Source organism: Myotis yumanensis, unplaced genomic scaffold (assembly GCF_028538775.1).
Source record: "Myotis yumanensis isolate MYYU_CA2020_CCGP unplaced genomic scaffold, mMyoYum1.0.hap1 SCAF_4, whole genome shotgun sequence".
NCBI lineage: Eukaryota > Metazoa > Chordata > Mammalia > Chiroptera > Vespertilionidae > Myotis > Myotis yumanensis.
In genome coordinates, this window is record NW_027223755.1 from 81,387,557 (window position 1) to 81,409,395 (window position 21,839).

The following is a 21,839-nucleotide window of genomic DNA, read 5'->3' on the forward strand; positions in this document are numbered from 1 at the left end:
TCCCAGGTTCAATTCCAGTCAAGAGCACATGCCTGGGTTGCAGGCTTGATCCCTCGTAGGGGGTGTGCAGGAGGCAGCCAATCAATGATTCTCTCTTATCTTGATGATTCTATCTCTCTCTCCGTCTCCCTTCCTCTCTGAAATCAATAAAAATATATAAAAAATAAATAAAAAGAAAATGTAATAAGGACATATAGTAAAGTACTCAACACAGAGCCTGGCACAGAGGTGTTTAATAAATAATTTTTTGTCAAGAAAACCTTAGATCAGAGACGACCTTCTTCGGAAGGTCAGATGTAAGATAATTTCCCTAGAAATTTCCCATCAAGGGATCAGGATCCTTGAGCATTCCTTGGAGTCTGTAGTCTCTGGAGTGGGCAGGGCCCTGGAACATTCAGTGGCAGGGCCGTTGAGGGAGATGAGGGGCTGGACCCCTAAGGAGACCGCTACGGAACCTGGGTAGGCACAGGAGTTAGGGGCTGTGCCAAAATGGTTCTGCACGTAACACAGGCCGGAGGCAGGCTGGTAGGGAGGCAGGCTGGGCATGTGCCCAGGAGCACAGGCTGGCCAGGAAGCTAGTTTCTGGCCACTGGCATGCTGCATCTGGGCAACAAGGGGGCTTGGGGACAGGTGAGGGTAGCTGCTCTGCGTGGGGTAGGAGCCGGGCACAGGGTTCAGCCTGGAATAGAACAAGAGAAAAAATGGTCATTCAGCTAGAAATGCCAAGGCACACAGCACCCCCAGCTGTCATTCCACATGAGAAAAGCTTGGGGTCACTGTGCTACTTCATATTACAATGTGCTCTAGACACTGCTTTAACGGACTCTAAGTACTTAATAGGGAGAAAGGTTAAACTCAACCAAACAGAAAACAGATGCCCAGAGAGGGAAGGTCCCACTCACGGTCCTGCAGAAAGCCAGCAGGATGAAGGGATATTGGGCTCATGAGTGAGACCACCTGAGTGTAACCTACTCGCAGCAGCTTGCAAACTGGGTGGAGATGGGGAGCAGATCACAGTAATCAGCGGCTGGCTCAGCAATTCTACCCAAAGAGAAAGGATCCATTCCTGTGGGAAGGAGGGTGGGAAGGCTCCAATGGGGTAACAAAGGGCTTGGGCCCAGGCCTTGTCTGCTGTGAGATTTTCTACCTGTGATTTCAGGAACAAACACTCACTCACAGCTCAAAGTCCTGGCCGGCAGAAACCAGTGACAGATGTGGGGAGCTATCTGTGCTGAGGCTCAGGGCCCCAAAACAGACACATGTGGCTGAGACTGTGAATGGAGACACAGCCTAAGTTTTATCCTCTGAACTTTTGTGCAAAGTTCCAAATATGGAGAATGAATGCCAACACCATTGATGTCTGTTAGGTGACTGGACTAAACCTGTGTACATTTTAATTAAAACCCAACCTTACAAATCAAATGTACAAGTAAGTATGGACACCAGATACTTAATAGCACGTCCAGGACATTTTAAAATGTAGAGGTTTTGGCCTACCAGAAGTTCAACAAGAGCCTCCAGAGAGGCAAAGCTGTCCAGAGAGCCATGTCAACTATCCAAACACGTGTTGTTGTATTGCCTGTGTGCCATTGTCAGACCATCTGACACTGTGTCCTGTTCTGGGTGCCAACAGCAGGCCAGGATAATGAGGGACCAAACATGGGAGGAACTGAAAAAGTTACCATGTCCCCCACCCAGAGCTGAATGTCACAGTGAAGCAGGATCACACCTGCACCAGTGAGTCACAGTTATAGAGAGGTGACTGCAATTCAACATGGAAGAACTTTCTCATCAGGGGCTGCCTTGGAGGAGCTCCCAGCCACTAGGGGGAGAAGGTTAAGACTGGGTGACCGTGACCACAGCCAGCCGTTTTAGAGGGGACTCTTTCACAGAGTGGGAAATTGCATTCGAGGACCCTTAAGTCCTCTCTGGACTCCATGAGAACAATTAAAAGTCCAAAAGCCACAATTCACCTCATTCTATATTTAAACAGTCTCCCAACATTTAGACCTCAGGAATTACTTGTCTGGAGCAAAGTGGGTGAATGTGCATTTTTTATTTTTGCAATTATCCACCTCCACCACATATGTGCTTTTGAAAAATGGTCAAAGGGCTTTGAGGCTGTGAAGGCTGAGAATGTCCACCTCCAATTTAACCCAAACCCCATATCCAGGCAGTCACAGAGGGCAAAATGTACCTCACAGATGGCTGAAGGCAAAAAGGGGCCACTGGCATCCTGACTTCACAGTGAGCCCTTACTTTTGGAGGAACCGTGTCATCTGAGCATTGACAGGAACCAGAGGAGGACAAGAGGCTGACAGTGTGGCACAGTGGAAAGGGAGTAAGGAAGACCTGGAAGCAGGGGACCCTCGTTCTAGACTGAGCTCTCCTGCCTGTGTTACATAGAGAAAGACTCTTGTCCTTCCTTCGGGCCAAAGGAAGCAATGAGGCTACAAGAGCTCTGACAGCTTGCTTACACTGTTCATTGAGAGTTAATAAGCCTGGACTAGAAACAGTAAACTTCACCTTCTCTTGCTGGGTGGCCAAGAAAACCCGATCTCTCAGGTCTTGGGGTGTGCTACCTCCTAAGCCACCAAGTCAGCTTGTGGCCTGTCTGTGCTCCTTACCAGTATGCCATGCTAGAGCCCAATCCAGCCTGCAGAGTGCTTGTCAGTGCTGAGGGTTGGTAATAACACTATCTAGGACCGCTCCCTCAAGCTGGCTGTCACAGTCACTCACAAGTGCTTCTAATGCCTTCCCCCTTCCCACTCCTGCTCATTCCCTACTTCAGATGCAGCTGGCCAGAATCTAGAGTGCTCAGGAGACATCTGTGCATAGATTTTCTGGGCCCAGGGCTACTCACATCCTGTTCCTTTTTTCCCGTGACACTGAACTAGTCACACCATCTACAGGCCCTGGAATTGCTTTAAGAATAAGATTTAAGAGTTCTGTAACTTACTTCCGGTTCCGGGCTGCTCTTCTTTCGGCTGAAGAACCTGAGATGTATTTGAATATCGAAATCCTCCTCATAAGGCTGAAAGGGAACTTCTGGTCAAGCTTCAATGCTATTTTCTCTGAGATGTCGAAGGAATAGCAGTATGTGAGGCCATCTGAGGTTGGCATATTAAGTAAAATTGGAGGCAGCTAAAGAGAGGAGTGCTGAACACTCCCCAGAGAAGAATACAGGTTCCCACATTTAATTTACAGGGGCATTAGTGCTTTTTCCACCATAAACTCTGATTGGTTTTTCAAGCTCAGGGGAAAACAAAATTTGAGTTTCTATCCCCTATACCTCAGAGGGAACAAGGCCCAGCAAAAGGAGAGGGCAGAGCCCTGGCCGGTGTGGGTCAGTTTGTTGGGCACCATCCCAGGCACGGAGGGGTTGCAGGTTCGATTCCCAGTCAAGGCACGGGCCCAGGTTGCGGGCTCAATCCCAGGTGGGGATTGTGCAGGAGGCAGCCAGTCAATGTTTTGCTCTCACATTGATGTTTCTATCTCTCTCTTCCTCTCCCTTCTTCTTCTCTAAAATTAATAAAAATATATTTAAAAATAAAAAATAAAAGGCAAAGATTAGAGAAGCAACTATATGCTATCTATAAGAAACAAGCTTTGAATATAAAGACATATTAAAAATATAAGGATGAGCCCTGGCCGGTTTGGCTCAGTGGATAGAGCATCGGCCTGCGGACTGAAGGGTCCCAGGTTCAATTCCGGTGAAGGGCATGTACCTTGGTTGCGGGCACATCCCCAGTGGGGGGCATGCAGGAGGCAGCTGATTGATGTTTCTCTCTCATTGATGTTTCTAACTCTCTATCCCTCTCCCTTCCTCTCTGTAAAAAATCAATAAAATATATTTTTAAAAAAAAAATATATATATATAAGGATGAAAAAATATATACCATGAAAATCCCAATTTTAAGAAAGTAGAAAGTTGGAATAACTATTAGTATTAGACAACGAAAACTTTAGGGCAAAGAATATTAACATAGAATAAAGGGGTCTATTTCATAATGATAAAAGGGAACTCATTAAGATGACATAACAATCCTAAATGTGTATGCATCTAATTATAGAGTTTCAAAATATTTGAAGCAAAAACTAATGAGAACTGAAAGGAAAAAAGAAATCCACAATTTTAGTTTGATTTCAACAGTTCTCTTAGTAATTGAGAGAACAAGTATAAGGAGAAGGCTCTGCCCTCTCCTTTTGCTGTGTCTTGACCTAACTGGCATATATTAAACTTTATACCCACCAACTGCAGAATGCACCTTCTTTTCACAAACACACAGAACATTCACCAAGATGTACCAACTGCTGGGCCAGAACTGAAGTTAAAAGAGCTGTAAAATTACTAAGGATAGTTCTCTTACCTCATGAAATAAAATTAGAAATCAGTATCAAAAAGAAATCTGGAAAATCACCAAACATTTAGAAATTAAGCAACTCACTGATAAATAAACCCTGGGTCAAAGAAGAAATCCCAAGGAAAATTAGAAAATACTTTTAACTGAGCGATGACACAAAATACCAAAATTTGTAGAATGCAGTTAAAATAGTGTTTACATGGGAGTATTTAGGTTTCAATTTTCATATTAGGAAGGTTTAAAATCAATTAAATTAAAAATAGCAGCTATGTTATCAATGTGTATTTATATACTATCTATCCCAATAGATAATTGAATCACAAATTAAAAGTGATTTTAGAAATGTACCTATCTAACTCCAACACTACCAATTCTAATGTTTAAAAGAGAAACCCGCCCTGGCCAGTGTGGCTCAGTTGGCTGAGTGTCGTCCCAAAGTTACAGGTTCAATTTCTGGTCAGGGCATATGCCCGGGGTTACGGGTTAGATTCCTAGTAGGGGGCATGCAGGAGGTAGCTGATGGATGTTTCTCTCACATTGATGTTCCTTTCTCTTTCCCTCTCTCTCTCAAATCAATAAAAACATATTTTAAAATAATAATAAAATAAATATTTTAGATCCCCCCAATTGCCAGAATATTTAGATAAGGGATATAAGGCTTGTCCTAAGTTTTTAACCACCCATATGGTAAAAGTCTATCATAAAAAAAGTGGGTGGTTTTTGTTGTGCACATGCACACACATGCGTGTGTGTGTGTGTGTGTTCTATGAGAAAAAGACTAAACCAAACAAAATTAAGACAAACAAATCTGTTTTCTATTCCTTTCATGGAACATCTCCAGCTCATGGATATTTCAGATTCTTCTAATGAAAACTCATAACATAATTAGTCAAATGTACACTTACACCTTAGTTTACAAGGGGAAAAAAAATCAAATCAGAAATTTTTGTTGTTAATCCTCACCCAAGGATATTTTTTCAATGGATTTTTAGAGAGAGTGGAAGGGAAGAAGGGAGAGAAAGAAAGAGGGAGAGAGAAACATCAATGTGAGAGAGACACGTCAATTAGTTGCCTCCTACACTCGGCCACGACCGGGGCGGGACTGAACCTGCAACTTAGGTATATGCCCTTGACCGGACTCAAAACCGAGACCCTTTGGTGCATGGGCCAATGTTCCAACCACTGAGCCACACTGGCCAGGGCTAAATCAGAATATTTTACTAACTGGTAATACTACACTGGCATGAAGAGAGAGCTGTACTGATATTTTCCAGATGAGGAAATTCTAGCCTAGAAGAGGGAAGCAACAGATCTACCCAAGACCGTGTGGTTTTCAAAGCTGAAAGCTATAACTCAGATTACCTATATCTGACCCCATGGCTCTACCTACATGACCCCTCTAGACTCTCCAACTTGGTTTACTCTTTGGGATGTCAACGTTCTATCATTCCCTTCCAGGAAGGATACATGCTAGCCCAACTCCAAGTCCACAGACATTACTGAGAAAAGAGGTCTGAGGAATGAGCCAGGAGGCACACAGCAGGAGCCATGGCACCAGGAGGGAGGGCACAACCATGCCGAATACCAGGGCCCTCCTCATGCGGGAGCGGACAACACTGACTCCCAGCATGGCAAAAGCCACTGGGGTGAAACCTCTGGCGTCCTCCACCTCCCCCAACTTCAACAGCGACGACACGGCCTCAAAGGACAAGTAGATGATAGCGGAGATGAGGGCGAAGATCACGGTGAAGAAGCAGTGGCGGACGGTGCCCACAGTTCTCTCAAAATTGCCAGCAAAGCGCCAGATGATGATAGCACCACAGAGCAGGGAAACTGGATTCTCATACACAAAGATGTAGGTCACCAGCCTGTAAACTGCAGAGGGAGCTGGGTTAGAGGCCTGACAATGGGTTGCTCCAAGGTGGGAAAGACAGGTTACAACCCACCTAGAAAAGGGGGAGGAGCTCCTATGACAGCGCACTGAGAACCAGTGAGAATCAGCCAGGAGCCAAGATAAGCAATGGGAAGCAACAATGATCAGAACCCAAGACTCAAAATAGAGGCACGAATGTCTAAATCCCTGCTCTTTCCCACACCTGGAGTAAGTCTTTTCAGTGACTGATTTCCATGTGGAAAAAAATAATAATAATACTTTTTAGCATGGGATAGTCTTTGAATTTGTAATTTGTTTTATGCCCCCTTTTTAGGTTTTAATACTGACCTATCTCACCAGGCAGTTTGAGGGTTAATTAATTGTAACAGCTTCAGGGTGGATTGAGTGGGTGCCCCTTAACACTCTGTATGCCAGTCTCCTCGGCTGTAATCCTGACCTCTCCTTCCATAGTGGCTGTTCAGAGGAAGAAAAAAGGGACCATGAATTATTTTGCACCTATAAAGATCACTGTAATCTAGATATAAAAGATATAAAATTATCACTAATAATATAGGTGTAAAACTCACAAGTCTTCCTTAAAAGTGCTTACCCAATCCTACAGGTAGAGTGACACTTTATGTGCAATAAGACAGCAAAGAATTTAACTTCTATTTTTCTAAAAGCAGACATGTCTTATGTACTTTTGTCCTTGTAGGCCAAAACATTAAACGGAAGGAGGGGGACTGGTGAAGTGGCAGTAATACTGGACTTGGAGCCTAAAGACTTGGAGTGGAATCTTGGTTCTATCATGTAAGGGCAGGCTGAACTTAGGTCACCGGGCCTCGTGGCTTATTTCCTCAGTATGAAGTAACAGATTATACTTGAGGCCTTCAAAGGTCTTTTATGTGTCTAATACTCATTTGTCCATGAACCCCACACTCGGGGAAGCTGTAAATGAAAGAAAATGGGGAGCTCAGTGTAGGCTGACATTTTGCATCTGTCTATGACCTGCTCTGCATCCCAGTGGGGGGAAGTTTTAGATTTGAACAGGGAGGCAGGCTGTGGTCCTCAGTCAGGCCATCTCTGTCAGGCCTCATTATCTGAAGCATACATGGTTATTTGTCAAATACTTCCACAACTGAAATTCCAAGTGTAAATGTGAAGATTCTAGAAGCAACGCTCTATGATTTGAGGATTATATACCCCAAAGCTCCAGTTCCAAAACATCACACGATGAAAAGAAAAATCTGGGTTCTGTCTCAGCTGACTTAATAGTTCTGTTTCTCTGCATGAAGCCCCAGTCTCATCTAAATGATGGGCAATAATAAAGCCTACATCATGGGATCATCGAGAGGATGAAATAATGTGAGTGCGCTTTGCAAAACAGCAAGTCGTATAAATTTCCCACGTCCTCCCCAGGAAAGAATGGAAGTTTACAAGCAGATGTTTATACTTAATCGCTCCGCAAATTTCTCTCCCCCAAAGAAATCTAGCCCCTCTCCCCACGAGCTGGGAATCTGACTCAGGATTAAGATACAAACGAAGAAGCAGAAGAAATTCTAAACCTCAAGAGGCCAGGACGCTTATACAGGGGTAGTCACAGATAAAGTTGTAATGTCTTGATGAAGATGCGAGGGGGAAAAAAATTCCAGTGGGAGGGAGTTAGGCCCTAAAGCAGACTTGAGTGTGTATATGACAAGGGAGGGGGAGAGGAAAAATCCTCCGGGGAGCGTGCGCACGGGTGAATGAAACCTGTTCCCTAGGGAATGAATTGAGGGGGCCTTCATCAGTCCAGTGGAGACAGGGAAGGGAACGCATCAGAGTGGGGAAAGATTGCAATGATGACGAAGGGGGGGCTCTGGAGAGACAAAGGCGTGGAACATGGGGCTGGTCCTCCGGGTGGAGAGGATGATGATGCGGACGGAGTAGCTGGAGGTGAGGCCTGATGGCGCCGGTGCTGGGAGCCCAAAGCCCAGGGCCTGGCGAAGTCGGAGGAAAAGGGCTGACACCTGGCGCTCGAGCCCGCCCAGCTCACCTTGCCAGTTGCGCAGGCAATCGGATCGCAGAGAGAGGCCGGAGGGCGGCAGGGGCGGCTGCAGCAGAAACAGGCGGGGCCCGGACACCAGGAGCGAGAGCAGCGCGGTGAAGAAGGTGGCGGACGGCACCTCCGGACGCGAGCACCAGCTTCGACGTCCGGGCTCCGAGGCCGCCATAGCCACCACCGCGCCCGCGCCGGCTGGGCGCCACCAATTCGCCGGCTCCTTCCGCCTCCCAGTGGCTATCTCCCCTGGCAACAGCGGGGGAGGCGGCCGGAAGCTCCGCCTCCCCCAGGCCCCGCTCGCTTCGAGCTGCCCAATCCGCTTGCGGGGACCAGCCTCCCTCGCGCACAGACAGCCGGGAGTCCTGCCTGCACCCTCTACCTCCGCGGGCTGGTGGCCCCGCCGGCTCCGGGCTGTGATTTGGCTTTCCTCTCCGCTCTAGGTACCTAATGACTATGGTCCCTGTGGTTTACAGAACACGTACCCCCCCCCGCCCCCCCTCGCGCTCTCTCACACACACACACACACACACCACATACCCCCTTACGTGTGTTTATCCCGGTTATAGGGACGAGGAAACTGAGGTCTGGGGAGGTCCCTGGCTAATTCAGTTAAATGGCAAAGACGGAATTAGAACTCAGGTCCTCCCACTGCTAAGGAACGGGTTGGGCACCGGGACACCTATGCTATGGCCTGGATTTGGCCAGATGTACAGCTGGGGCAGCCTTCCGTGGCTGGGTTGGAGAGGCAGGAACGTGAAACTAAAGAGGGATTCTCTGAAGGCCCTGAAGAGGTAAGAATGTAATATCCCGCCTTAGTAATCAGGGTGTCGGCGCTTGAAGTGAGACATGCGCTTTTGCCAGAGAACAGCTGTTGAAGGTAGAATGCTGGAATATTGTTTCCCTGAGGACAGATGCTCTAGAAGTTGAGGCAACTTGCCCAAGGTCCCAAGTGGGAAATTGTAGGACTGGGATTTGAACCGGGCTTGCTAGGCTCCAGTGTTCTGCCCTTTTCCCTATAATATTTCCCTCTCATGCCCTGCCTCCCTGTCTGTAAATTTGCCTTGAGGCCACACAGACTACTGAAAAATAAATGCTTCGCAGTCTGTGCTGGATATTCAGATCCATTCTCAGGCCCTACTCTGCCCCCTCTCTGTAGCTTTAGCCGTGTCTGTGTTCCCTTGAACATCAGGAAGAGAACCAGAGATTCTTCTTTTGTGTTTAATACTAAAATAGAAGCATAATTTCCCAGACATAAATATAAAGCAGTGGGACATATTTAAATGAATACTGTGTACATGGAAACTAATGCTGCTCATGACACAGCAGTGGGCATGAAAATTAAGGTTTTACTCAACAGGGTGCGAGATATAAATCAGGAATCAGGATTGTGGTGGAGCTGCTAAACATAGGGGACGGGAACTGAGGCTGCTGGAACTGAAGTCTGAGCCGTGGAAAGAGGAAGGGGGTGGTGGTCCCATCCCCTCTGTGCCAGTCAGGCCATTCCAGGAGTTCTGGGTCTACTTCTAGACACACATTCTGAAAAAAGATGTGGAAAAACTAGAGCTTGTCCAACAAACAGTCACCAGGATTGGGATGGGGAAAGGAAGAGGCAACAAAGAGACTTCCCTTCCAGAATGAGCCACTGTATCTGTCTGAAGGGCTTTCCTAGAGAAGAGGGAGTAGATTTATTCTGGGTTTCTCTGGAGTGGAGCACTGAGGCAGAATGGTGGAAATGGCACAATGGAAACACGCTTAAGAAAGAACTTTGACAGTTTGGGTTGTCCATCCATGGAATGAGCTGCTTTGATCAATACTGGGCTCCCGGGGATGTGCAAGCAAAGGCCATCTGGTGACTTGATGAGAATGTTGAAGAGCGTCGGGTTGAAGGTGGAACTGGATGCCTTTTAAAATCTTTGGGTCTTCAGTTCTAAGACTCTGTAAACAAACACCAAGGCATATGGAGGGTTGATACACTTACCAGAGGGTCGAGGGTCATCTCATTTGGTCTGGCAGAATGAGTTGTGATGACTGCACATATCCTACAGCAAAGGCTGTGAAGTCGAACGCAGGGAGCACCCAGAGGTCTCCTGTCTCTAATTCTGGCTGTCTCTCTGATTCTGCCTTCCTCTACTCATTTTTTTTTTCCAATTATGCCTCCAGGAAACCCAAAGACCTTCCTTAAACTCATGGGGTGGAGAACTGGAATGAAAAAAACAGAGCCTCCTTCAGCAGGAGGACATGGGGATGGGGCACCATGGGACTGTGAGATCATTTTTATCCTATCTGCTTTGCCCTTGGTCCACAAAGAGACTTCCAGCCCCAAACGAGCTACCCAGAGACACCTCTGTTTACAGTTCTGCTGGGTATCCTCCTCCTATGTGGAGAGTGCCTGGTTCTCCACATGCCAGACTTTGAGGCTGGGGTACAGACTTCTCAGGGAACACGCACATCAGTGCAGTGAGGACATTTTTAGCTCAAATCTGTCAGCAAATGCTGTAATCTCTACCTGCAACCTATTCCTCACCCCGCAGCCTGGGCAGTTTATTAAAAAGTAAATTAGAGCCCGGTTGGCGTGGCTCCGTGGTTGAGTGTCGACCTATGAACCAGGAGGTCATGGTTACTTAGATTCCTGGTCAGGGCACATGCCTGCGTTGTGAGCTCGATCCCCAGTGTGGGGCGTGCAGGAGGCAGCCGATCAATAATTCTCTGTCATTGATATTTCTTTCCCTCTCCCTCTCTGGAATCAATAAAATATATATTTTTTAAAAAGAATGCTTTTTTTTAAAAAAAGTAACTTAGAAGGTACTCTTGTTACAATTTAGAATTAATAGGACACCCCAAATGTACAATTCCTTTCTAACCTTCTTCAGCTCATCTTCTGTCACTACACGCCCTGTGGGAGACAAAATAATGACGACACCCCCCCCCCCCCAAAGATGTCCATGTCCTAATCCCCAGGACCTCTGTGTAGCAAAAAGGGACTTTGCAAATGTGATTAAATTAGAAATCTTGAAATGGGAAGATTATCCTGGATTATTTGAGTGGGCCCAATGGAATCCTGAGTGTCCATTTAAGGAGACAGGAGGGTCAGAGGGAGAGAAGCTGATATGATAGAAGCAGAGGTTGGAGCTATGTGCTTTGAAGATGGAGGCAGGGGCCACTAGCCAAAGAATGAGGCAACCTTGAGAAGCTGAAAAAGGCAAGGAATCTGATTTTCCTCTAGCAGGGGTGGGGAACCTTTTTCTGCCAAGGGCCATTTGGATATTTAGAACATCATTTGTGGGCCATACAAAATTATCAACTTAAAAATTAGCCTGCTATATTTGGTCAGACATTTAATTAACTCGCCCCTAATGCCTTTGCAGGGCCAGACCAAATAATTTTGTAGGCCTTATATGGCCCAAGGGCTGGATGCTCCCACCCCTGCCCTAGAGCTCCAGAAGGAACAGGTCTGCTGACACCTTGATTTTAGCCCATTCTGGACTTCTGACCCCAGAACCGAAAGATTATAAAGTTGTTTTTCCCCCAATTCTTTTTATTATGGTAAAATACATATAACACTTACCATTTTCACCATTTTAAGTGTACAGTTAAGTGCTATTAAGTACATTTAATGTTGTGCAACTAGCGCCACCCCCCATCTCTATAACTTTTCATCTTGTAAAACTGAAACTCTGCCCATTAAACAATAGCTTCCAATTCCATACTCCCCCAGCCCCTGGAAACTGCCATTCTACTTTCTGTTCATAGAGATTTTGACTAGGTACCTCACGTAAAAAGAATCATGCAACATTTGTCTTTTTGTGACTGGCTTATTTCACGTAGCATAATGTCCTCAAGGCTCATCTATGTTGTAGCATGTGTCAAAATGTCCTTCCTTTTTAAGGCTGTGTAATTTTTTCTTGTATGGATATATTACATTTTGTTTATCCACTCATCTGTCAATGGATACTTGGGTTGCTTCTACCCCTTAGCTATTGTGCATAATGCTGCTGAGAACATAGGGGTACAATATCCCTTTGAGACATAGATTTCAATTCTTTTGGGTGTATATCCAGAAGCAAAATTGCTGGATCATATGATACTTCTATTTTTAATATTTTGAGCAGCTGTACCATTTTACATTCTCACCAACAATGCACAATTCCAATTTCTCTATATCCTTATTAACACATTAATTATTTTTCATAGTAGCCATCCTATGGGTGTGAAGTGGTAATTTGTGGGTTTTTAAAATATATATTTTTATTGATTTCAGAGAGGAAGGGAGAGGGAGAGAGAGAGAAACATCAATGATGAGAGAGAATCATCGATCGGCTGCCTCCTGCACGCCCCCTACTGGGGATCGAGCCTGCAACCCAGGCATGTGCCCGTGACTGGAATTGAACCCAGGACCTTTCAGTCCGCAGTCTGACGCTCTATCCACTGAGCCAAAACCAGCCAGGGCAATTCGTGTTGTTTTAAGCCACTAAATTTGTAGTAATTTGTTAAAGCAGCAATAGGAAGTGAATATATTCCCTCGCTACACTGGTGTCCTTTCTGTTTTCAAACCAGCCAAAATCGTCCTCGCTTCAGGGCCTTTGAATGTGTTCTTCCTTCTGATGAAGCATTCTCCTGGGTCTTAGAGTGATGGCCTTCTCCTTAGCCATCAGGTCTCCAGCCCTGCTTCCTCAGAAAGGCCTTCCCAGATCGCCCTCCTGTTATTTCTTCTTTCAATGCAACTTGCCACAGTTTCATATCATCTCATCTACTCGTATGTCTACTTATCTGATTGTCTGTCACTATTACTAAACTGAGCTCCCCAACGGCAGTGACTTGCTATATCCTCCTCCAGCACCTAGAATAGACCTGGCACGTAGTCAGTGCTCAGAAATATTTGTTAGTCCCTCCTCTGCATAGCTGGTGTCTGGAGTGCAGAAGAGAGGGCCGCAGTGGGTCAGAGGGCTTGCGGAGGCGATGGCACCAAATGTCTCACTTTGCACCGCCGAGACAGCTCTGGGGTCAGTGCCAACCACCCACTCACCTTGGCCAGCTCCCACCTGCACCCCAGGACGAGTCTGAGGAAGGGACTGAATGTTCTGGAGGGGCGGGGGTAGGGTGAGGACTGCAGTGTGGCTCCCTATTGCTCTTCCCTCTCTTTTGTCCTGTCCTGTGAGGATGGCAGTGGTGCAAAATGGCTTTTGTTATCAGTTCCCTACTCAAGCTTCTTTTAGCAGCACTCACACCTCAAAGCCATGTCCTCACTGTCCCCTGGTGGACAGTTCGGTGCAGGGTTCCTTGAGTCTGGTGGAGAAATGGTCCCCTCTCAAGGCAAAACACTGCCCCCTCCTGGTTGTCTCGGGAGGCTGCTCGCAGTTACATGGATGGCTTTAATTTGGGGACGACTGCAGCCTTATGTGGCATTCATTTGTCAAGCCATCTTTTCCCAGTTCTTTTTCCACACTCACAGGATGGAATACAGAGCAGTAAGCCTCCTGCCTAAGCACATTATCCCCAATGCACCAAGGTTGTGGGTTCGATCTCCTGTCAGGGTACATGCAAGAAGCAACCAATGAATGCATAAATAAGTGGAACAACAAATCTCTCTTTCAAATCAATTTTAAAAAACAAAAATTATCTCCAATGTTAGTAAAGTGGTTGTGTGTTTACGGTGTAGTATGCTATAGCTACGTGCAATATTACGCTGCAATTTAAAATTATATTTATCGGCCCCCGGTGACTTCACAGCCAAAGCGGGTGCCGGTCGTCGCGACTCGGAGGTGGGATGCTATGGATTTTGACTCTGACCGGTACAGGTAATTCTCCCTCTTCCTCTGCCTCCTCCTCTGCCTCTAAAGCCCTTTCTGCAGATCTCCTCGGAGAAGGAAAACGCCCGAAATTGGAGTCTAGGACCATCACGAGCGAGGAGTGGGGTTGAAGGTGGAGGTGGGTGCGGATGGAAGGTTCTCCTCCCTGAAGAGTCCCCCCTTGGTCGCCGTCATCCAGCGGGTAGCAGAGCAAGTTAGTGCTACACGTCATAGAAGGGACCAGCTCTCCCCCACACCCCCCAAAAAAAAAATCGGTGAGAAAACAGCCAGGAGAGCCTGAGGCTCCTACACCAACGACTTCAAGGAGTCACTTGATAACTGCACGCTCACCTCACCCGTGCGTGGTGAGCTTCCGGTGCCAAGTGAGGCTGATTCCAAAATGGAGATAACAACATGAGCTGAGTTTTCTTTCTTGAAATCTCAAAAACACTCCCTTCAAAGGTCCATCTGACACCTGGGCCCAACAAGGTAACCTCCCAGCCTCCCAGCCTCCGTTTGGAAACGTTGCCTGGCGAGCATTCAGTTTCCCCATCAAATGGGAATGACAGTCCTAAGTAACTAGATACTTGGACCACACGAGGCAGCACGGAGAAGGGTAGAGAAGCCGCAGCAAAAGCTGTTGTCGTGTGTCACCTACGCCTGTGGCATGTGTTTCGGACCCCGTGCTCACACACGTGCGTGGGATTGTTCTATTGGTTACACGTTCTAAGGTTAAAAAGTGGCGCTGATTTTTAGAGTGTAAATTTTTTTTTAATATGCAAACAAGAAAGGCAACTGAACGTGGTATCTACATAGTAAGAATAATTTATTTCGGAAGCTACCAGATAATCCTCTGGGGAGTTCCTTGTCCTCGCTGCTAAAAATCTCTAGTAACAGGATGAAGGAAAGGGAACCAAAGTTTGCTTGTTGTGTACGCTGGGTCAGGCACTTGATAAATCCAGAAGAAAAGGAAAGCCGTTCGCCTCGTTTAATATAGAAAGTAAGCATTTTGTTTTTCAGCCTTCGCTATTTCAGCATGTGGGTTTGTTTGTTTTTTAAAGGCCTGTGCTGTTAGGCAAACACTGCATCCCCCCTCAGGAAGATCTCTTTTTCTAAAAGAATAGGTAGGGAATGTTTTCCGCTTGCTAAGGATTTATTTTCTAGTTTTAATTGAGCCATCAGAGACAAAGGGGAAAGAAACAGGAAGTGGGAAACAGAAGAGTTAGCTGGATGAGATTCCAAAAACCTAATCCAGCCACAAAATTCTCTAGGTAATTGCACTAGAAGAGCAGAGAATTGGCCTGGCGAGGAGAGGGAGAGAAGTACTGAGTCATTATTTTAATCCTCCCCACCAACTTTTAAGGTATCCTTTTGCAAATGAGGAAACTGAAAAGTAGATTTTATTGTTGAAGGTAACACTGTACCCACGGCCTCCTTTCTATCAAGTGGTAAGAGTGTTAGGCACAGTGAGGGAAGGCGTTACCAGCTGAGAAAAGGACATGTGCACTATGTGGCTGGACTACAAGCTGCGAGAGTCCTTCTAAATATCGAGGACAAGACCTTGTGTTAAGTGCTGAGGACACTGAGATAAATAAAACAGCTGCCCTGAAGCAACTGACAGTAGTGAAAGAAACCTTCAAGAAAACAACAACAAACTAAGTACTGTGATGGAGACAAATGTTCAAAAGGTTCAGAAATAAGCCAGAGGTTATGTGGGAAAGCCAATGAAAGTGGTGCTTAGTTGAGTCCAAATATTAGAGTTATTTCCTCCTAATTCTAAAATTATACTGCGCTAGATTCTCAGGAAGTGAAATTGCAAGAGCACCAGAAAAGATGAGACAGGAAATTATTCTAGCCAAAGAAATTCTAAAAGGTCTAATTAAGTGAGCCACATGTATTTAGAGAAATAAATGAAAGTTGCAAGAGATAAGTGCTATGGGGCTTACAGTGGGGTCATTCATTGGCCTGGTCAAAACGTTTAGGAAAGGCCTCTTTGAGGCAGTCACTCTGGAATGGAGATCTAAAGGATGAAAAACTGAAGGAAGCAGAACATCTTATGTAACGGCATCTTGTCAGGAACATGATAAGCCTGATTGATTGAAAGTAGGCCATGGTGGCCTAGTAAGCCATCGGTTGCAGGGAGAGGGTGCTACAGTGTGAAGCACTAAGACCACACTAAGCAAGGCCTCACTGGCCATACTGAGACCCTTCATCTTTTTCTTGAGAACAAATGGGGAGGGAATTTGATCTGATCAGAACTGTGTTTTGAAAAGATCATTCCAGCTGCAATGTGAGAATATGAACAGGGCCAGCAGTGGACCAATTAGGATTTATGATGGTGGTTAGTGTTGGTAGTAGTCAAGTGGATTGGGGTGGGAACAAGGAGATGAAGACAAGTGGAGGCATGGATGGGGGAAAAAAAAGGCCACATGCTAACCTGACTAGATCAGGGAAGGCCTGCATGGTAGTTTTGCAAACTCAAAGACCTAAAGTAACCACAAAGGATAGTCTGAAATTAAAAATTTAACTAAAAGCTGTTTATAGTCGGTAGTCATTTCCTAGGCCACTATTTTCCCTGACAATGATCAACTTCAATCTTTACTGAGCCTATTGTCTTTCTGCATCTAAGATAGCATACCTGTGAAATGTCTGGGTAACTTGTAATTTCCCTTTTTCAAGACCCTTTAGGGCACAACACATGGCACCAGGGCTGGAGAACACAAATTCCCCCCATTGTTATTGTTATCATGTTAATTGTCAACTGTTAACTATCCTGTATCCACCTATGGAAAAGAGTATCCACCTATGGAAAAGAAGCATGTGTGCATCATTTCACTTTTTATCCAATCCCAGAGGTTTCCCCGCTTTGCTTTCTCCGATCTCCCTAATCTATCACCAGTGGATTTCTTGTAACCCACTTATGGCTCCTCCCTTGATGGTAATTTATAAAAACAAGGTAAAAACCTGCCATTCTCCGGAGCATTATCCCAACACGTTGAGGTTTTGCTTCCCAGCAATTGTTGACAGTTTGGCTCAAATAAACACAAAAATTCTTTACAAAAAAAATAAATAAATAAATAAATAAATAAATAAAATTATATTTATCAACCCAAGAGAAGTGAAAGTTTCCACACAAAAACTTGCACCAGGGTGTTCACAGCAGCATCATGCATAATAGTTCCAAAGTCAAAACAATCCAAATGTCCATCAGCTGGTGAATGGATAGACAAAGGTGGTGTATGCATACGAGAATGAGTGCTGAACATGCTGTAATACGGATGAACTTGGAAAGATGCTGGTGAAACAAATCCGAAAGGAGCACATGTTGTATGATTCCACTTATATGAAATGTCCGGAGCAGGCAAATCCATAGAGACAGAAAATATATCAGTGGTTTCCACAGGCTGGAGGAAAAGGGGAATAGGGAATGAGTGCTAACGGGTATGGTATCTTTTTATTGGGTTGATAAAAATGTTTTACAGTAGTAGTGAGGGTTGCATAACTCTTTGAATATACTGAAAACTGCAGAACTGGACACTTAAAATAGTGAATTTTATGGTATGTGAGTTATATCTCAATAAAAATATGTGCAAAGAAATACAAATTTAAAAAAACTAAAAACCTAGTAGAAATGTATACCAAAAAGAATGAACTTTACTGTGCATTAGTTTAAAAATAAATTTTAAATATGAAGAAATTTCAAGTATCTTGAGGGTGACCCTACATCTGAATCAAATTTGTACCTCCCAGAAGTCTAGTACATTGCCTTATGCTTGGCAGTGGTGTATTAAAGTCAATGGTAATGAAATCAAAATTATTTCCTTCGGGCAAGCATTAGCACCTTTACAGTAATTACTCTTCCATTTCCATGGCTCAGTGCTGACAAGAGGTTCCTATTTCTTGGTGATTGACAAGCCTTCAGTTACAGTGAGTGCACATGGACCTGGAAAGTCACTTTCTGAGGTGTTGCCAGCTGCCAACCTAGGTCAGTGTGCACTCTGCCTTCCAGAACAAAAAAAACACCTCAGTCTGACTGGACAGACTGCCTTCTACCCACAATTTCTCTTCTGTATATTCTGACCCAACTTCCTCTGCTTCCTCCCTAGAGTTTGTATACATGTACACACACACACACACACACACACACAATGGATTATGACATGAGCAAGAAATAACCTTTCATTGGGCTAAGCCTCTGACATTTGCAGGTTTATCTTTCTCAGCAAGGCCCTGGAGCAAACAGGTGGCATACACACTCAAAATGGGGCCCTTGAGGGGACCTTAATAAAGGGACTATTTATAACGGTGTGGGTGAGGTAGGGACAGGTGCAGTACCCCAGGGCTGGGGTTGGCTGAAGCCATTACATCTCCTAGGCCTGAGGGGGGAAGGGGAGGGCATCGTTCCTGAGCCTGATGAGAGTATCTGTATCAGCAGAGGCATGAGCCAGCTTCCTGGTACCTTCCATTGGTCAACTTCCCCTGAAGCTAAGAGCTGGGGAGCTCCTGGTGGGTAAAGGTCAGCCTCCTCTACAGAGAAGAATGTAGAAGGGTGGAGAGTGTGTCTGGAGGATGTAAAATATCCTGTCCACCCTGTTAGAGCTGCCACTGCTATTAACCTAAATTATACTGCAACCGAGAGTCAAACCTCCTTTACAGGAATTTATTCTCTATGATTTGTGGGTGGGGTAGAGCAGAGGCAGTGAGGAGGGGCTGAAGGGGAAGGATGCATCAGCTTTGAATCAGAATGCCTGAATTTAAAGGGATAATAAGATTTACTTCCCAAATCTGTGAAAAGGAACAAACAAGTTAATATGTGTGGAAGTTTTATAAAGTACTATACTATCCAAAAATAACTTTCTGTAATATGCCCCACTAGGAACCCTCTCCAGGATCACAGGCTAACCCAGACGCTCCATTCCTGAAGACTTACAGCTGCCCCCACACAAGGGATTAATTTACAGGTATTGAATTTCCCACTCTGATTTCATGAAACTATTTTTTCGAATCTTACCCTAAACCTCTGACATCAGTGTCTTTATTATCACCGAACCCTCCTCTTACACACACACACACACACACACACACACACACCTTTCTGTTATGGAACATTTTTTAAAGTATATTTTTATTGATTTCAGAGAGGGAGAGAGAGATAGAAATCAATGATGAGAGAAAATCCTGGATCGGCTGCCTCCTGCATGCCCCACACTGGGATCAAGCCCACAACCCGGGCATGTGCCCTTACCAGGAATCGAACAGTGAACTTCTGGTTCACAGGTTGAAGCTCATCACTGAGCCATGCCAGCCGGGCTGTTACGGAACATTTTAAACAGATATGCAAGTCAAGAGAAGAGAATAGTGAAAGTACCCATCACCAGCTTTAATAATTATTATTTTTTTTAAAAAATATGTTTTCATTTATTTCAGAGAGCAGAAGGAAGAGGGAGAGAGGAATAGAAACATCAGCGAAGAGAGAGAATAATTGATCTGCTGCATCCTGTATGCTCCCTACTGAGGATCGAGCCCACAACCCCAGCATGTGCCCCCACCGGGAATTAAACTGTGACCTGATTCATGGGTCCATGTTCAACCACTGAGCAACACTGGCCTCGCTTTAATAATTATTAATGCCTGGCCAATCTTGTTTCCTTTACACCCCACCCACTTCTCTCCTATATTATTATTTTATTTTTTAAGCAAATTGAGGTAAAAGTGACATAATATAAAATTAAGCATTTTAAAGCATACAATTCAGCAGCATTTAGTACATTCACAATGTTGTGCAACCACCACCTCTGTCTAGTTTCAATACATTTTCATCTCCCCAAAGTAAATCTGCACACACATTAAGCAGTCCCTCCCTTCCCCAGCCCCTAGCAACCACTAATCTGCTTGCTGTCTCTATGGATTTAGTTTTCTGGATATTTCATAGAATATGTGACATTTTGAGTCTGCTTTCACTTAGCACAATGTTTGCAAGGTTCATCCATGTCATTGCTTCATATAATTCATTTTGCCAATATATTGCAATTTGTTTAACTAGTCCTCTGTTGATGGACATTTGGATTGCTTACACGTTTTTGCTATTATGAATAATGCTGCTGTGAACATGTACTTACATGGATTAGTTCAAGTGCCTGCTCTCAATTCTTTGTGGTATATTCCTAGAAGGAGAATTGCCGGGTGTTTTAAAGGTATCCAGAATTTGTTTTAATCAGGCATGCAGACATGGAAACCACTGTCATGAAGGAAGTAGTTTATGCTCATCGATCCCTAGAACCAGGAGGTACAGCATGTCACGCAGGGCCACATGAGGAAGCACCAGAGATGATCAGGAGGCACAGGGATCTGAGGAAAGTGTGGGCAAGAGCCTTTATTAGGCTTTCTGTGGAATAGGCAAGGCAGTGTGAGCGGGCGTTAGAATTGGCAAGGTTGCCCTAGTTGGCTGGCACCTGGCCATGGAGTGATTAGGGCGGGTGGATAGTGGCCTGGAGTGGAGAGCCCATAAAGGAGGTGGTTGGGGGGTGTGGGCTCTGGGTTGATTTGTTTGCATGTGAAAGGCCCACTCACAGACCAGTGAGTTGTTATTTCTAGGAATTAGCTAACCCTGAGGGGGAGAGGGGATGTCTCTTGAGTGTCAGCAAGGTCCCAGATGTTGAATCATCAAAATACAAAAGATAAAGACATGCTTAATTGGAGAAAGATAAATACCACATGATCTCGCTCATTTGTGGAATAAAGTGAACAACATAAACCGATGAACAAAAATAGATCCAGAGACAGAGAAGCAGCGAACTGACAAACCTCAGAGGGAAGAAAGGCTGGGGAGGTGGGTGGGGTGGGGGGGTGAGGAGTAAAAGATCAACCAAAAGACTTGTATGCATGCAAATAAGCATTACCAGCCCTAAACGGTTTGGTTCAGTGGATAGAGCGGTTTGGCTCAGTGGATAGAGCGTTGGCCTGCAGACTGAAGGGTCCCAGGTTCAATTCCGGTCAAGAGCATGTACCTTGGTTGCAGGCACATCCCCAGTGGGGAATGTGCAGGAGGCAGCTGATCAATGTTTCCAACTCTCTATCCCTCTCCCTTCCTCTCTGTAAAAAATCAATAAAATATATACACTGAGTGGCCAGATTATTATGACCACCTGACATTTGTAGGCAAATTAGCCATACACTGCATCGTATGGGATATGGAAGCCAAAGGCCTGTTCAAACACCTTTGTTGTCTGCAGTTACCAGGATAAAATGTCTCCAATTCACACAGGAACACAAGGATTGGACAGTCGAGCATTGGAAAAAAGTCATGTGGTCCGATGAGTCATGTTTCCAGTTGCATCATGCAGATGGCAGAGTAAGAATTTGGCGGAAACAGCATGAAAGCATGCACCCCACATGCATGAGTACAACCCTTCAAGCTGGTGGGGGCAGTGTTATGGTTTGGGGCATGTTTTCCTGGCATGATTTGGGCCTTTTAATTTGTGTGGAACAACGTCTGAATAGCACAACATACCTAAGTATCGTTGCTGATCAGGTTCATCCTATGATGTTGATGGCGTATCCCAATGGAGATGGCTTCTTCCAACAAGACAATGCGCCATGCCACAGTGCTTGTATTGTGCAGGAGTGGTTTCAAGAACATGAGGGAGACTTTATCTTGCTTAGGTGGCCCCCACAATCACCAGATCTCAATCCAATTGAGCATTTGTGGGACGAAGTTAAAAGAGCCATCAGGCAGCTGGCTCCACAACCATCAAATCTCACAGAAATGGACAGTG

General features: G+C 45.2%; 1 protein-coding gene and 1 long non-coding RNA gene across 2 annotated transcripts; one reads left to right on the plus strand and one right to left on the minus strand.

Annotated features, from left to right (window-relative positions):
* Positions 1-215: 215 nt before the first annotated feature.
* On the minus strand, positions 216-8,498 carry RHBDD2 (rhomboid domain containing 2). The gene is made up of 4 exons (XM_070412759.1): positions 8,273-8,498; positions 5,832-6,239; positions 2,960-3,110; positions 216-679 (listed from the first exon to the last, which is right to left on the minus strand). Exons 1-4 carry the CDS (start codon positions 8,448-8,450, stop codon positions 325-327), a joined length of 1,092 nt encoding a protein of 363 aa, XP_070268860.1. The 5' UTR covers positions 8,451-8,498; the 3' UTR covers positions 216-324.
* Positions 8,499-8,637: 139 nt separating this feature from the next.
* LOC139008951 (uncharacterized) lies at positions 8,638-19,666 on the plus strand. Its single transcript, XR_011471232.1, has 4 exons — positions 8,638-8,718; positions 14,116-14,203; positions 18,941-19,025; positions 19,492-19,666. It is a non-coding gene; the product is annotated as an uncharacterized lncRNA (long non-coding RNA).
* Positions 19,667-21,839: the final 2,173 nt, after the last annotated feature.